This window comes from Somniosus microcephalus, chromosome 6, assembly GCF_052327205.1.
Source record: "Somniosus microcephalus isolate GS21.2 chromosome 6, FLI_Smic_1.0, whole genome shotgun sequence".
NCBI lineage: Eukaryota > Metazoa > Chordata > Chondrichthyes > Squaliformes > Somniosidae > Somniosus > Somniosus microcephalus.
The window spans coordinates 29289487-29307627 of NC_140992.1; the positions used below are offsets into that span (position 1 = coordinate 29289487).

Sequence of the window (18141 nt, forward strand, 5' to 3'; positions counted from 1 at the left end):
TAGCTATGTAATTCGCCTAATTCACTTAAATATTACATTAGTTACCTGACCGCATCATTGGGAAATTTGGTATTGCAATACTTTCCTCTCTATTTATGAAGAGAGTAACCAACATTGGATCCAGAACAGATCGCTACAGATATTTACTGGTTATTGTTCCTCCAATGAAACTTTTTTCCATTGATATGATTTCTATTGCCAAGCCAGCTCTCAATCCCGCTAGCTAATTAACCACTAATTCCTGGACCCCTAACCTTCTTTAACAGCTGCACATGAAAGCCTTCATCAAATGCTTTTGAAATTCCAAGTTGTATCCCTGTCTGTTAATTCAGTTATCTATGTTGAATGCTGGCTAAAAATACCCACAAAATAATGTTCTAGTGATGCGGTTTGAAAAGTTGGATCACAAGCTAGTATGGCCTGTAGTTGTACGTGGCTTTTATTAAGGACATTTCTTCCTTAACAAATGTGGCAGAGCTCAATTTCCAGCTCTGTCAGCCACTTACCATAATTCTCTCTAAGCAGATTGTTCTTGTTAGATCCGTGATTCTGAGAGTATGATGTTTTTCAATAACCACACGGATGCTGTAACTTAACAATCAACAGGTGTTTACTGGAGGAGGGTAGTCTCAAGACTGGGGTACAGAGGCATGCTCAAGGCTTATATACAGGTGTGGTCACTGCCGGTACTACAGTATACAGGAGCTGTAAAAGTAGTTCTCTCTTAAAGGTACATACACTACAGTTCCACTGCTTAAAAAAAAATCAATGCAGAATGACCAAGATGCCAATATAAAAATCGAAAAAGTCTCACAGGTGAGCAAATGTCTGTGTTTGCATAAAGTAGGATAAAAAAATCACTGAACATTTACTGTATGCTAATGATGGCCACAAGATGTGACATACATAATCCCACCAAAACTCACATGCAATGACTGGTGGTCTATCTGGCTTCTTTTCTGCTCAAATGCTGCCAGTGCAGCCGATAAAGAATATAGTATGTAGTCACCAGAATAACTACCAACCACACTAAAGAAACGAGATACATGGCCCATTCAAAATACTGCACAGGCGCGGTTTTTCTGTTTAATAGCCGGAAAGCCAGCTGCATGGGGCCCCTGGCGCGCCGCGTGGCCATGCAGCTTAACGGGAACATTGCTGGCAGGGAAGTATCTTTTTTTTAATTAAAATTTTGCAGTACTCAGCATTAATGTAGTTAGTAATAGAAAGACTTGCATTTATATAGTGCCTTTCACGACCACCAGATGTCTCAAAGCGCTTTACAGTCAATTAAGTACTTTTTGAAGTGGAGTCACTGTTGTAATGTGGGAAACGCGGCAGCCAATTTACACACAGCAAGCTCCCACAAACAGCGATGTGATAACGACCAGATAATCTGTTTTTGTTATGTTGGTTGAGGGATAAATATTGGCCAGGACACCGGGGATAACTCCCCTACTCTTCAAAATAGTGCCATGGGATCTTTTACGTGCACCTGACAGAGCAGACGGGGCCTCGGTTTAACGTCTCATCTGAAAGACGGCACTTCCAACAGTGCAGCACTCCCTCAGCACTGCACTGGAGTGTCAGCCTAGCTTTGTGTGCTCAAGTCCCTGGAGTAGGACTTGAACCCACAACCTTCTGACTCAGAGGAAATTATAAGAAGTTTCTGCAGCTCCACAGGAAGCAGAAGAGCTAGATTTGGTTTTAGATTGTAACCCCGCCCCCCCCCCCAAATGTACAGCAACATTAAAAGTTCATTATTTCTTTTGATGTTAGAAAAGTTTATTGCTCCACTAGGTCAGCTGACCGGTTTGTCCATGTTAATTTATTTGGCACCACTTCATAATTATGGATGTGGTAGTAGTCGTTTTAATGTCTGATTGACCTGACAATATCCTGTTGTGATGTGATTGCATCAAAGAGAAGGGCGTATTTTTAAAGCTTCTTACTCTAAAATTAAGGGAAGATGTATAATATGCCCGGGAATGGGTATAAAAGGAAAACAGCTAGAATAAACAGAGAGGCAGTTCATCATGTTTAAGGGATATGGTTTTGGAGGTGGAGGAACATCTTTGCACTATTGCCACAATCGACCAATCTTGGTGGTACTTGTATTGTTGGAGAGACTGACACCCAAGATGGCCAGACCATGGATGAAGATGGCCCAGCAGGTACAGTATAAGGTTACATGCTTGGGTGGTATCCAACCCTATTCCCTCACATTACTCCTTTGCACCAACTGAAAAATTGCTTGTTTAGAGATGGTTTCTTGCTGCTATTGTTTGCTAGACCATACCGTATTTATTGTGTGACAAATCACACAGTGACTTGGTGGGAGGACCAAAAGATTATGGAAAGAAATGTTCAGGTGCAGTCCTGGAATTTAAAATTCTTGCTCATAAAAGCCAGTACTGTTTGAATGAACATGTGTAAACAAAGGTTAGCTAAACACAAACAGCACCTCAACACCACATATGGTCTCTTCCCAATGAAAGAAACGTGCAGCTTTTCTCCTCCAATAGCAATCAGCTGTTGGAACCCTTGCTAGTTTTTCAGTCCTTAGCTCCGAGCCACTCGGCTGTTCTGGATGAGTTCTGCTAATTCAGCACAGAACAAGCTTGATCCAGGGTCATTCTTGGTCTGTGTGACTCAATAAATTCCCTGGATAACTTTGCTGTGCCACTGGGAAATAGGAATTTTCAATACAGCAACAGATTGATGTTTTAAACCGGTTTTCATGCAGTTTTGATTGCGGCATGGGGATGTTGCAGTGATAAGTAGCTTAAATCAACAATATCTTTAACATTATTATCATTGAACCACTGCCATGGGATTTTGGGACTCTATTCCCAAAAATCAAATCAATAGTTTTAATTTAACCTTTTAAAATCCAAATATAAGTTGTGCTGTACTAAAATAAAATCTTTGCAGATCTTGTGATAGTCAGCATAACCTGCCATGAGATGATGCATCGGGCGAGATGATTGGAAGTAAAAAAAAAGTTTAAGGGTTTCTGGCCATCAATCAAGGCAATTTTGAGGTCACCATCTGTGAGACCTTAAACTGCTCATAGGGAGATTATAATTGACTTTTGGGAGAGGGAAAGGAAAACTTGAGGGATAAGGCCAAATAGTTCATTGGTCATATAAAGGCCGCACAGTGAGGCTTGAGAACTGAACAGGATGCATAACATCCTAATTCTGACAACAAAAAATCTGTAAGCTCACAGTCTTAACCAGGACAATTGGAGTTACATGGATACTTTCCAAGAATCATGTCAAAGGAATGGAAGTTATTTTATCACTTCTTACTATGAGCAACCTAGGCTTACTCATGTGGCAAGTGGAAAAGGTAATGAAATGAAGATGATTTTCATTTAAAAATTGGTAAAGATTGTGCCTGCGTTCCAACAGTTTCTGTAAATGTTTTTAAAACTTTGCATGCAGTAATTAGAATCCCATCGTCCTCGATACTGACACAAATTTAGTAACTTGGTAGCTTGTATGTAAAGTTTAAATTGCAAACCAACCTGAGTCAGTAACTGCTTGTTTAGAGGGGAATGTTAGTATTATGCAAAAAATGTCTTAATTGGTCAAGAACCACCTGGAGCGTTAAACAAAATATATATTTCAAGGTTTAGGTCAGGTCTGTCCAATACGCAAGCCACATGTGGCTAATTAGGAATCCAGATGTGGCTAATTGCATTTCTGATTGTGTATGTTGGGCATGTGATCTCAATATTCATATTTGTTCAGTGTATGCATGTGTACGTTAACCTTTGTGTGTTTGTTGGTAAAATGGCAAGACTAAAAGCAGAGTGTGCAATTGTTGTGAATGCTTTACTTCCTTCATTGGTGAATGGTGGTAGATGTTAAGTAAATATAAGGAAGTACACTTACCTGTATTATGAGTGTATACAAGGCGTTTGCTACTACAATAAGTGCATGTGGCTAAAATGGTGTCACGTCAGCAATTTCTATTGGACAAAACTGAGTTAGATTAACTGCTGCTTTAAAGGTTTCTGCTCAAGAGACAAGACAATGTTTTTTTCTCAACACCAATCCACACCCAAAAAAAGTTTAAAATCCAGTTTTATTTTCTCTTTTCTTCATACAGGTTTTAAGGCATCTGCACGAAAGACATAATTCTGCAAAGGTTATAAAATCATTTATGGTCAGCCTGGGGTATCATTTGATCTTGCTTCCTAAATTTTCCATTCTTATTCTACGTGAAAGTTAACCTGTGTTAAATCCATTAAATATGTACACAGCAACAGCACATTAAGCTTTAGACATTCACTTGGGGCAAAAATCACAGCACAGAAGGACAAAGACCGCCATTACTCAAAGTTATAAGTAGAGCTATTTACAGGTCCCTTATTATGGCATGATGTCTTAATATGTGCGTAAACTGGTCCAACAGGGGGTTGGGCAGGGGCAAGGCAGGCAGCTATGTATTTAGGATTTGTTTTAACACTTGATATCTGGAAGCACAACATGATGCTACCATAAAATGCCATCTAGCTCATATCCCCCTTCAAAGTGGTCACACATCTACAATGGCAGGTCCAGCGCATTATAACAAAACAAGACAACAAAGTAGTCATCGTGCAAGCTCTCCCATTCATGCTATTCTGTTACGTAAACTCTGAAAGCTACCCGACCCAAGAACCGGTCGCGATCATCATCATTCTTCAGATTGGTACCAGTTATCTTGCACTCGATCATTAAATCCCTGTTGGTATCATTGGTACCCAACATTAGTTTTACAGCAACCAGAGGCTGCGAGTAGTTCACCTACAAGGAAGGACAAAAACAAAGATCAGGCACTTGTATCTTTTAATGCCACCTCTTCTAGCGAACATCTGAGCATTTTCCACTAGATCGGAGCTGGAGGATTGATTTCCCCAACTCCACATTGAAAAGTAGCCAGCTAGCATCCTATCATCATTACTGGCTTTACATGACAAAACAAATTTTCACTTGGCTCATTTCACAGCAACATGAAAACTATCACAGCAACATTGTAAAGTCAGCTGTGCACATGTATAGGAAGATAGGAATAGGAGTAGGCCATTCATTTAGATCATGGCTGAGCTGTACCTCAACTCCATTTATCTGTCTTTGCTCCATATCCCTCAAAACCCTTATCTAACTAAATCTATCGATAGCCTCAAATTTCAATTGATCCAGCATGCACAACCTTTTGGGCAAAAGACTAGCAATCAGATGATTACATTCATATAGACTAACCTAACGAAAACAACCCTCAAACACAGGGGAGCATGGAAATGTAGCATTAACATTAAAATAAACTTACGTGGGATTTTTTGCCATAATATGGATAGTACATTTTATCAAATGATCCAAAGTATTGTATATCCACGTGCGGTTCTTTCTGCATAAAGAAAAAAAAAGTTTACAATCCCTCGTGTTACAGTTGGATACTATTGCCTAACTGATCAGAGGTTCTAGCAAGTACATGAAGTATATGTTAATTGAAAAAAAATACAAACTATAGATTTAGTAACACATCCATTATTTTGTGCAAATATTTCAATGTTGTGAATTGAAGACCTGTGCAGTCTGGTGGTGAAGTGAATTCATGTGATATGCTGCGCCGTGAAGCAGAATGATGAATGAATCCCCAATGAGTTAGTTACCAGTTTTGGCTGGTCAGTCAGGCAAAGGGAGGAAAAACAAAACTAGACATCAAGTAACATACAGTATCCCCTAATGATGACTCACATATAAGTCAAAATAAAAAAAAAACTCCGAACAAGCAACAAACTCGCTGCAAGAGCTATGCCTCGACAACTTCAACTAAAGCCGATACACATTACAAGATTACCTCCCATTGGGTGCAACTGGAGTAGGGAGGAGAAAATTAAAATGTACAACCACCTTGCCACTCCCTTCAATACTCTACTTCACATCACTACTGTTTAAAGCTCTAAATTTAAGGTTCCCTTATTGTAATATGCATAGAATGAATATACTTAGAATTAATACACATCAAAAGTAATGTCTCCAAAATCCCAAATTGGAATTTTTTCCTTCAAACTCTCATGTTTAGAACTACCAGCATTATTGGAAATTTCTACATAACTAATGTTGCGAAACGAACACTACTGAGTTTGCAAAAGAGTGCTCGAACACCAAAGATAGTATAAACATCAGGGTTCTAAAATTCAGAGTAGAAAAGCAGTAGGGGCATATTTAAAAATAGTGCGTCGAAATTGAATGGTTTATAATCCAAAACCATTTAAGCAAAAGTTCATCTGAATCCTAGGACACAAGTAACATATTTGTACATAGAGTGCACAGAGTTAGACACCAAACTTTACAGTTTAGTAACAGATTGTAAAAGACAACATTTAGCACAATCCTATAAACAACAATCTGTTCCACATTTCTCATGCAACACTGCTTAAAAGGTTAATTAGCCAGAAGGAATTCATCTGCTGCTACCGGTTTGTTTTTGTTTTTTTTAAAAAGGTCAGATTTCTCCCCCTATACCTCACCACATTCCTGAACCAAATGGGTTGATAAAGCAACTAATTTCAGTAGGGCCACAAGCAATTTTTTTTTTTTAAAGCAATTAAAAATTTTAATCTTGTTAATTTTGGTTCTAATCGCTATTTTATTGATACATAGAAACATAGAAGATAGGAGCAAGAGTAGGCCATTCAATGAGATCATGGCTGATCATCCAAATTCAGTACCCTGTCCCTGCCTTCTCCCCATATCCCTTGATCCCTTTAGCCTCAAAAAATATATCCAACTCTTTCTTGAATATATTTAATGAACTGGCCTCCACCGCCCTCTGTGGCAGAGAATTCCACAGGTTCACCACTCTCTGGGTGAAGAAATTCCTCCTCATTTCAGTCCTAAATGGCTTACCCCTTATCCTTAGACTATGACCCCTGGTTCTGGACTCCCCGGCCATCAGAAACATCCTTTCTGCATCTAGTCTGTCCAGACCTGACAGAATTTTATAGGTTTCGATGAGATCCCCTCTCAATCTTCTAAACTCCAGTGAGTATAAGCCCAATCGACACAATCTCTCCTCATACGTCATTCCTGCCATCCCAGGTATCAGCCTGGTGAATCTTCGCTGCACTCCCTCCATGGCAAGAACGTCCTTCCTCAGCTAAGGTGACCAAAACTGCACACAATACTCAAGGTGCGGTCTCACCAAGGCCCTGTACAACTGTAGCAAGACATCCTTGTTCCTGTACTCGAACCCTCTTGCTACGAAGGCCAGCATACCATTTGTCTTCTTAACCGCCTGCTGCACCTGCATGCTTACCTTCAGCGACTGGTGCACAATAACACCCAGGTCTCTTTGCACTTCCCCTTCTCCCAATCTATTGCCATTCAAATAATAATCTGCCTTCCTGTTTTTGCCACCAAAGTGGATAACCTCACATTTATCCGCATTTGCCATGTTTCTGCCCAATCACCCAACCTGTCCAAATCGTACTGGAGTTTCACGACATCCTCCTCACAGCTTACCCTCCCACCCAGCTTTGTGTCGTCTGCAAATTTGGAGGTATTACATCCAATTCCCTCGTCCAGATCATTAATATATATTGTGAACAGCTGGGGTCCTAGGACCGATCCTTGCGGTACCCCACTAGTCACTGCCTGCCACTCGGAAAACGACCCGTTTATTCCAACTCTTTGCTTTCTGTCCGCCAACCAGTTCTCTATCCAAGTCAATACCTTGCCCCCAATCCCATGTGCCTTAATTTTGCACGCTAATCTCTTATGTGGGACCTTATCGAAAGCCTTCTGAAAGTCCAAATACACCACATCCACTGGTTCTCCCTTATCTATTTTACCAGTTACATCCTCAAAAAATTCCAGTAGATTAGTCAAGCATGATTTACCTTTTGTAAATCCATGTTGACTTTGTCCGATCCTGTCACTGCTTTCCAAGTGCTCTGCTATTACATCTTTTATAATAGACTCCAGCATTTTCCCCAATACCGATGTCAGGCTTACCGGTCTATAATTCCCCGCTTTTTCTCTACCACCTTTTTTGAATAGTGGGGTAACATTAGCTACCCTCCAATCCATGGGTACCGTTCCAGAGTCTATCGAATTCTGGAAGATGACCAGCAATGCATCTACTATCTCTAGGGCCACTTCCTTAAGTACCCTGGGATGTAGACCATCAGGCCCTGGGGATTTATCAGCCTTCAGTCCCATCAATTTTCCTAACACCATTTCCCTACAAATACTGATTTCTTTCAGTTCCTCCCTTTCATCAGACCCTATGTTCCCCGACATCTCTGGGAGGTTATTTGTGTCCTCCTTTGTGAAGACAGAACCAAAGTATGTATTTAGTTGGATGCCATTTCCTTGTTTCCCATTATAAATTCCCCTGATTCTGACTGTAAGGGACCTACGCTTGACTTCACCAATCTTTTTCTCTTCACATATCTATAAAAGCTTTTACAGTCAGTTTTTATGTTCCCTGATAGCTTACTCTCATATTCTATTTTCCCTTTCTTAATTAATCCCTTTGTCCTCCTTTGTTGACTCCTAAACTGCTCCCAATCCTCAGGATTATTGCTTTTTCTGGCCAATTTATATGTCCTCTCCTTGGATCTTATGCTATCCCTAATTTCCCTTGTTAGCCACGGTTGAGTCACCTTTTTTGTTTTATTTTTATGCAATTACTCCATCCGTCTCTTTCAAGTTTATTATTGATGCTATCATCCAAAAATCAACCCGGCATAAAAATCTATTTCTGTTTTCCCACTGAGGGATTCATACAAGCACTTAGCTAAGTATATTGTATGTATATGCTCACAAGTCAAAACCAGCTGATCACGTGGCCACTGAAGATTAGCACATGGACAGAAGAGCCCTGGCTCTGCTCTGGAGGACCTCGGGAAGTTTAAATCTTCCCGCTGATTTTTGTTAGCAAACACGAGCAGGCCGTAACAGCAGGTGAAGAATGCTAACTGAAACACTGATGGTTGTTATGGGTCAGTTGATGCTTCCCTCTGACAACACTGTGGAGCCTGGGAGTTTGCCACTTTTGGTATCAGAGGAAATCTAATCCACATCCTACCAGAGTATTAGTTCACAGCACCATAATGCATTGAAACTACCCTGTGCAAATATTATTGTGCAAATGAGCTGTGCATTCGTATGGTCTGATTTTTTTTTTTTAAAGTCTTTTCTCGTCGAGTGGCAAGGTGCACCATTACACACTACCATGGTGTGCTGAGTGTAATGTATATACCTTTAAGGGGGGGAACTACTTTTTACCGCTCATGTATACTGTAGTACCGGCAGTGACCACACCTGTATATAGCACTGAGTAGTAATCTGTACAGTCAGTTCCAGAGTGAGCCACGTTGAGTAAACACCTGTTGTACCGTTCTCCTGCAGTCTTGTGTCTTACTGCTGACGGACACAACATTGGCGACGAGGCAAATTCGATCCTACCTGCAACTCTGCATCACCTCCCAGGGATTCGTTCTTGGAGACCTGTAGATTGGAGGTCAAGGCCAGAGACACTGGCGTTGACCACGGGCAACCGCCCAGTCATCCAGCAGAGATTCGAGAATTGCTGGGGAGGCTGTTGAGAGCCAGGCTTGGCTTTCCAGTCGCGGTGGTCCAGCGAAACGGGCTGGCAACAGGTTGTGCGCAGACCCTTCCCAGACAGCGGCGGGCTAGAGCCCGACCGAGCGGCACAGCAAAGGGCCGAGCAGCGTCGACGGGAGAGAGAGAGGGCAGAGCGCACAGGGCGCAGCCGGTGTTCAGGGGCCGAGCAGTGTCGAGAGGGAGAGAGACGCGCAGAAACCTGCGAGGTGCCGCCATTGCCACGAGGACCGCCGAGAGCGGCGTTGGCAACAGCGCAGGAGAAGCGCGCGAAACCTACAGGGCGTCGCCATTGCCACGAGGACCGCAGAGAGCGGCGTTGGCAGTAACGGGGGAGGAAGGAAAGCGCGGGAGATGCCATTTTAAGCCACACCCAAAATGCCGAAGAGTGGCAGTATCACCGCATTTGACAATGAAGTCGAAGATTGGACTACATATGTCGAACGAATAGAGGTATACTGCAAGGCAAATGAGGTGTCAGATGACAAAAAAGCGCCGGTATTGTTAAATTTAATGGGTGCAAAGACGTATGGCTTATTACGAAATCTAGTAACCCCAGCGAAGCCAGTGGAAGAGTGTTTTGGAGACATAGTGACCATACTACAGGAACATTTAAACCCCACTGATAGCAGAAAGATTCAAGTTTCACAAATGGAACCAGCATAAGGATGAAAGCAATGCTGAATATTTAACAGAACTGCGCAAACTATCGAAACACTGCCAGTTTGGAACGGGACTGGCAGATACCTTAAGGGACAAGTTTGTGTGTGGGCTTCAAAGTGAAGGAACCCAGAAACGGCTTTTATCTGAAAAGGACCTTACGCTGGACAAGGCTTTCAGCATTGTGGTATCATATGAAGCAGCAGCACGGGGCGCTGCAGAGATACAACAGAGACTGCAAGAATATGGCACAAACGAAATGTCATACAGAACAGAGAAGTGCTATCGCTGCGGCAGAACAACACACGACCACAATGATTGCTGGTTCAAAGACAAAGTGTGGAAAAGTAGGACACACAGCACGAGTCTGCAGGTCGGGAAAGAAAACCAGCAATAAGAAATCTCCAAAAGAAAAGTACAAGAAGGTACATAAGGTGACGGAGAATAGTTCAGATGAACAAAAGAATGATACCGACTCCGAAAGCAGGGAGCTGAGTTGTCTGAAACTACATAATGTGATCAAAACTGAGGATCACCGAACCATTTGGGTCACTCTCAAGATAGCAGGAGTCCAGTTAAAAATGGAATTGGACACAGGATCAGCCCTAACAGTCATAAACCGACGGGACTACGAACGGCTATTCTCACACTTAACCTTGAGAGACACAAAAATTATTTTGAAGACGTACACGGGGCAAAAAGTCTACCCCAAAGGAAAAATAAGGGTGACCGTTATATATAACGGTAAGGAAACACCAAAACTAGACCTGTATGTATTGCAAGATGGAGGACCACCATTACTGGGACGTGAATGGATCCGGAAAATACAGCTGGATTGGCATTCCATACAAGCACTGACTGTGGCTGCCAAAAAGGATGACGACGTCACACCTGGGCGACTGTCAAAGATCCTAACCGACGCGCAAGAAGTGTTCCAGCAAGGACTCGGAACACTAAAAGGCATGACAACAATTAAAATCGAAGAAAACGCAAGCCCAAAATTTTTTAAGGCCAGACTGGTACCTTATGCGATCCGCCCAGCCGTCGAAGCAGAGCTGGAGAGTTTGGAATGTTCAGGAGTACTGTCCAAGGTAGACTGGAGCGAGTGGGCTACACCCATCGTCCCTGTGATGAAAAAGTCGTTGAGCAGCACGCCTGGGGAACCAAGGAAGGTTCGCATCTGTGGGGACTTTAAGATAACAGTGAACCCAGTCCTTCACACCGTGCAATATCCACTTCCGCGGATTGAAGATATTTTCGCCTCGCTATCTGGAGGGAAACGCTTCACTAAGATTGATCTGGCCCAGGCGTATCTGCAAATGGAGGTAGAAGAAGCATCAAAATAATACCTCACAATCAACACCCATAAAGGTCTCTACCAATACAACCGGCTGGTATTCGGGGTAGCATCAGCTCCGGCTATTTGGCAAAGGGCAATGGAACAAGTCCTGCAAGGGATCCCAGGGACCCAGTGTTATTTGGACGACATCCTGGTCACGGGCGAGAATGACAGTGATCACCTCGCCAACCTGGAGCAGGTGCTCACTAGATTGAAGGAATATGGGCTCCGAGCTAACCGCCCCAAATGCGAGTTTTTAAAAAAACAGATCTCGTATTGTGGCCACGTTATCGATAAAGAGGGGTTACATAAGTCCCCAGAAAAGATTGAGGCAGTAGTCAAGGCTCCAGCACCGGAAAACGTGTCACAACTGAGGTTGTTCCTCGGGCTGGTAAACTACTACCATAAGTTCTTGCCAAATTTGTCTACAATACTACACCCACTGAACACCCTACTGCAAACTGGAGTGCCATGGAAGTGGAGTGACAAATGTAAACGAGCTTTCCAGAAGAGCAAAACACTAATCACGTCGAAAGAGGTATTGGCCCATTTCAACCCAGCACTACCAATTCGGTTGGCGTGTGATGCGTCACCCTACGGCATTGGAGCGGTGCTGTCGCACAAATTCTCGGACGGCTCAGAGAGGCCAATAGCCTTTGCGTCACAATCACTAACCCCAGCTGAGCGTAACTACGCCCAGATTGACAGGGAGGCCCTCAGCCTAGTGTGGGGAGTGAAAAAGTTCAATCACTATCTGCACGGGCAGAAATTCACCTTGCTGACTGATCACCAGCCTCTTGTCTCCATTTTTAATCCGAAGAAGGGCATTCCGGTGATGACTGCGCAACGACTACAAAGATGGTCACTCTTTCTAGGGGCGCACCACTATGAGATTGAATATAAGGGCACGAAACAGCATGGAAATGCTGATGGGCTATCACGCCTGCCACTGCCTACTGCGGAGGAAGCACCAGCAGCGGATCCTGTCAAAATATTTCATTCGACTATCGTTGAATACCTACCGGTAACTAACGCTCGTATAGAAAAGGAGACCCGAAATGACCCGACACTGTCTCGGGTATATGATTTGACGGTGAAGGGATGGCCAGCACATGGCGACTCACTGTTGCCAGCATTCTCGACAAGAAGAGAACAGCTGTCAGTGTGCCGGGGGACCTTGATGTGTGGATCCCGAGTGGTAATTCCACCCAAGTTAAGGGATAGAGTGCTCAATGAGCTTCATGAGGGTCACCTGGGAGGGGTAAAAATGAAAAGCCTTGCCAGGGCTTTTGTGTGGTGGCCGGGAATCGATAAACAAATCGAGGACCTGACCAAGAGCTGCTCAGGATGCCAGAAAGTCCAAAATGCACCACCACATGCCCCTCTACACCCATGGGAGTGGCCCTCATCTCCATGGCAACGGGTGCATATTGATTTTGCTGGTCCATTCATGGACTCAATGTTTTGAATAGCCGTGGATGCGCACTCGAAATGGCCTGAGGTCATCAAAATGTCCTCCATCACCACGGAGAAAATTATTGCAGTCCAACGGACCATTTTTGCCAGGAACGGCTTGTCAGAAAAGATTTGCTCCGATAACGGACCACAGTTTGTGTCCGAAGAATTCCGGAGGTTTATGAAGAAGAATGGGGTAAGGCATTACACATCCGCCCCGTATCATCCAGCCACAAATGGATTGGCTGAGAGGTTCGTACAAACCTTTAAGAAGGCAATAAAGGCTATGTACAATGACAACATTCCGCTGCAGCATAAGGTGGACAATTTCCTATTCGCCTACCGGAATGCGACACATGCAGTCACCAACCAGGCCCTGGCCATGATGTTCTTTAACCGAAGGTTAAGATCTCGCCTGGATTTGCTCAGAACAAACGTACGAAGAGATGTTGAGAGTAAGCAATTCCAGCACATCCATGAGAAGCCAACAAGGAGCTTCAATGTAGGGCAACCAGTCTTGGCCCGCGACTACCGAACAGAAAAATGGCAGCCAGGAACAATATGCACACGGCAGGGCCCACTAATGTACACAGTGGACGTTGGGGAGAACATCGTGAGACGCCATGCTGACCAGATCCTAGAGTCACAGGAACAAGTCAACCCCATGCCTCGCCCATACGTACCTGGTGAGGAACCCGACGTACAGGTCGCATCTACCCCAGAAACAGTAGCATCGGAAGCTGATGACCCAACCGACGACGGGGTGCCAGAATCGCCTCCGCACCAAGAGCGAGACATTCGGGAAAGGCGCTATCCAGAAAGGATCAGGAGGCCTCCCCAAAGACTGAATATATAAATAGACTATTTTCAGCTAATGTTGCATGTTAAAAGTGTTAATTGTAATTAGTTTGATATTTAATTGTTAAATGAGTGTTATGGTACTGTTAATCTAAAAGGGGAGGAATTGTAATGTATATACCTTTTAAGGGGGGAACTACTTTTTACAGCTCATGTATACTGTAGTACAGGAAACTTTGGTTTACCCGGAGGTTGTATGGCCGGAAACCTCGCTCTAACGGCAGAAATCAGCAGCCGTTTTGGTTAGTTTTTTTTTCTTCTCCTAGCATTCTTTTAACAGGCAGGCTCTGGAAAGCGTCTTTGTAGCTTAGCAACAGCTTCAGAGACGCTTCCAAGATACGGGCCGAGTGTTTACAAGCTGTTGCTGAGCAACAGTGTTTGTTGTCAAATACGGAGATTTTCATCTCCGTATGCTTCAACGTTACATTTGCATGTCCGGCAGTTTTGATATATCGGCAACACGCTGGTCCCGTCGGTGCTAGATATCAAAACTTTTCCTGTACCGGCAGTGACCACACCTGTATATAGCACTGAGTAGTAATCTGTATAGTCAGTTCCAGAGTGAGCCACGTTGAGTAAACACCTGTTGTACCGTTCTCCTGCAGTCTTGTGTCTTACTACTGACGGACACGACAATGAGGATTGGGTCTGAACTGTGATTTCACCCCCCCCCCACAAAACTACTGAGTTCCTAATCTGTTATAAAGTTATGAAAGTGCCAAGCCAAGGCCAAGCATCTCCCCACAGAGAGTAATGTAAAATGGAAGTCACCAATCTCAGAGTGACCAGCTCAAGCAGCAGGAGCAAAGGAATATTAAAGTAACTTCAAAAAGCAGAGCTCACATTTTTGTAGAAAAAAGTCCTATAAGCACAAAGACTGCGATTAACATACGTTAAAAAATTAATCGGCAGAAGGATGAATGCATTAATCGCAGAAATTAACTGTGACGACCCCAATTTCTAATCCTTTTACAGTTCTCTAATCAGTACCAGGTGGTGTGGATTGATTCTGAAGAAGGATGCCTTCTCTCATCCATCAGAAATGCCATGTAGGGGAAAATTACAGAAGAAAACGAGCTTTTCTCTGCATTATAGCACAAGATACTTCTCGGAACACAGCCCGTACCGTGAACAATATTTTTCTCTGCACGCCTTTATCCATCCCCTTCCTGACCTTGAAAACTTCAATTAGGTCACCTCAAAGTCTCATTTCTAAGAAAATAAGTCCTACTTTGATGTTTCCACCTAAGAAATGTTTAATAATCAGAATAATTTTGCTCACCTCTTTACCCTTTCAAGGGCAATAATATTGTTCATCGGATTAGGTGACCACAAATGCGCACACATACTCCAGATGCAATATAACCAACACCTTATCTCCCACTTACTAATCCAATTATGGAGCGACATACTTCACCTGTATTTTGCAATTCTTTACCTCACCCCTTGATCTTCAATGTGGAATGTTGTCAAAAGCTTTTGAAAATATAAGTACATAAAATCCTCATCTTCGTAAACAAACTTTTTCTCCCCCAAGTGGTCACCCATTAGATCCCTTATTCTACAATTGTTAAAGTTACTGTCTGCATCTAGATTTGTCCATTGACTCTTTAGTAATGAATGAAGTTGATCACTTTGCAATCCTCAGGAATCTCTCCTGAATTTAGTGAACTTAAAAAGATATCAGATAAAACTTCACTAAATGTCTGTTATCTCAGGCTTGTAGATTGGACCAGTTACTGAACCCTTTTATAAGCATTTATTATATACAGGTATTCACTTGTTATCCACTGCACACTACCTTGGCCTGGTTTGCTAATCCAAAAAAAAAATTCTGACTTGGGTAGTTTTTTCCTCCTGAAAGTCAGTAAAAAGTAATATGGTAACCTAAATTAACTCTTCACTGTCCAAATTCTAGCTTCACATCATCATTGCAATGGTAAATCAAGATTAAATATTAAGTCACTATGTATATTATTTGAAAAACTTCCATTATTGGAGATTACCTTATGAAGATTGCTAATCATTCTGAAAATTAGTCTTATTGTGTTACTTGAGGCTCGAACATGCACAGAAACCCAATGACCGTGCCTAATGTCTCCACACCAAACTGAAAAATCCGCTAAGTTTGTTTGCCTGATAATGTGTAGGCACACTTACCGATAAAGACACACTCTGCTTACCCAAGCCCAGGAAACTTAGGCCCAGGCCGACAAGAGCAAAGCTTCGGGAATCCCAAGGTGTGCATCATAGTACTATTGAAGTTTAACTAGCTACACAACAATGCAACTTACCGGCACAAATCACCAGAAATCTTCCCACTGCCTGTCCACCTGAGATCTCCCCACCCATTAGAGCATTGTTTAGAAGTCTTATCTGAAGCCAAATGGAGAAAAATCACTTGCCTCCAGTGCTGCATCAATCCCTTTAGGTTCCAACAGTCAGATTGGCTGATCAAGCTTTTTTTTTGGAGAAACTTTAGCAGGAGGAAAAGATCCATATTGCAGGAAACAGCCAAGATTGAAAACAGAAGAGGAGATAAATCAAGTAAAGTACGTTTTGGCACTGCCAAAATGTAGACTATAGTGCTGGAATGCTTTGTTGCTTTACAGTTATGATCCCATCTCTCTGCTGACTTAGAACACCATCAACCATTCGATCCTCCTCAAAAATCTCTTGTCCACATTCTACAGCACTGCTTGCACATGGTACCATTCCTACCTATGCAATGCCTCCAATGGCTTTCATGTATGGTAATGACACCCAGCTCATTCCACTGGCCTCAGGCTTGTTGCTACACTCTCCAAATGCGGATCCAACAACAAGGCCCGAATGAGCCACAACTCCCACCAGCTACATCCCGGATGAGCCAAAGCTTTTTGGCTCCCACAAACACTTATGGCCTCGTCACTTCCCTCTCTTTCTTCTCTTCTTCTTAGGCAGTCCCTCGGGATCGAGGATGTCTTGCTTCCACATTAAAAATGAGTTTGCAGGTGGCTGATTAGTCCAATGCAGGACCTACAGTCTCTGTCACAGTTGGGGCAGACGGTGGTTGAAGGGGCGGGCGGGTGGGTGGGGTGCTTGGGTTGACGTGTGCTCCTTGCACTGCTTGTGCTTGGCTTCCGCTTGCTCCCGGCGAAGAGACTCGAGGTGTTCGGCGCCTTCCCGGATGCTTCTCCTCCACTTTGTGCGGTCTTGGGCCAGAGATTCCTCTCTTTAAACTACAGCTCATCCAGCTTGCATTCTCACCCACATCTCTATTACCCCATCCTTGCCAAGTTTCACTGGCTCCCTGTGCCCCAGATAATTGATTAGGCTTCTCGTCTTGTGCGTCACTCCTCCCTACCTCCACAATCTCGTTCAGCCTTGTATACCCTAATGCACTCTCTACCCATCTAACATAGGCCTACACATTTGTCATTTCCTCCACTCCATCAACAGCCACCACACCCCACCTGCCTCAAAAGCCTTCTAAAGGCCCTTCTCTTTGACAATGCTTTTGTCTTTTCCGCTTTCTACTCCATACGCACCCAATGTCCACTGCTCTGCAAAGCATTCCAGGATGTCTCCAAATGAGTGCAAGAAAACAGGAGTCAGTGTTGAGGGAAGGAAAGAGTTATACAATTTTGAGATTGTGTAGGTAGAATTAGGTTACTTGTGCCAATTTAACTTTGTGGCTTTAAATTTGTAGAGATTTACACAGAAAATCATAAAACATCAAACCATTCAGACCATAAGAATGTTTTAAATAATGTGAAAATTTGCAAAACTGTTCTGTTGCCTCATCATGTACCTTCATAATTCAAGCAGAATTTTAATCCAGAACATTTGCTTGCATTTGCTAAACTGAACAATTTCACTGTTACAGCATACGATAACGGTGCCACACAAAGAAAATCAAAACATGCTGAATGAAATATGTTGTTTTGAAAGTTGGGTATATGGAATGCTTGACCTGCATTTGTTGCAGCTTTCAAAGCAACATTAACATTTTCACTGAATTTTAGACCCCTGAATGTATACAATGCTTGCATCTTACCAAGAAATTTACTCGGTTGCAAGTTTGCAGCATGAAAGTAAAATAAAATGAATATGAATTACAGAAAACAAAAATAAAACAATGATTCAATGCTACATTCAGTAAATATAAACTCAAATTTTATAAATAAAATTCCAGTTCCCAAATATAAGCAATTGTGCTGC

At 42.9% G+C, this 18141-nt stretch overlaps 1 protein-coding gene across 4 annotated transcripts in view; it reads right to left on the reverse strand.

The window, feature by feature from the left end:
- Positions 1 to 4077: 4077 nt before the first annotated feature.
- Positions 4078 to 18141, reverse strand: part of atp1b3a (ATPase Na+/K+ transporting subunit beta 3a) — a 44831-nt gene continuing 30767 nt past the window's right edge. For all 4 annotated transcript variants that reach the window (XM_085989898.1, XM_085989899.1, XM_085989901.1 and 1 more), the window contains 2 exons: positions 5323 to 5400; positions 4078 to 4799 (listed from right to left, as the gene is read on the reverse strand). In XM_085989898.1, the coding sequence (XP_085846024.1) occupies positions 4632 to 4799; positions 5323 to 5400 (246 nt within the window). In that variant the 3' untranslated portion in view covers positions 4078 to 4631. The remainder of the gene's footprint in view (positions 4800 to 5322; positions 5401 to 18141) is intronic.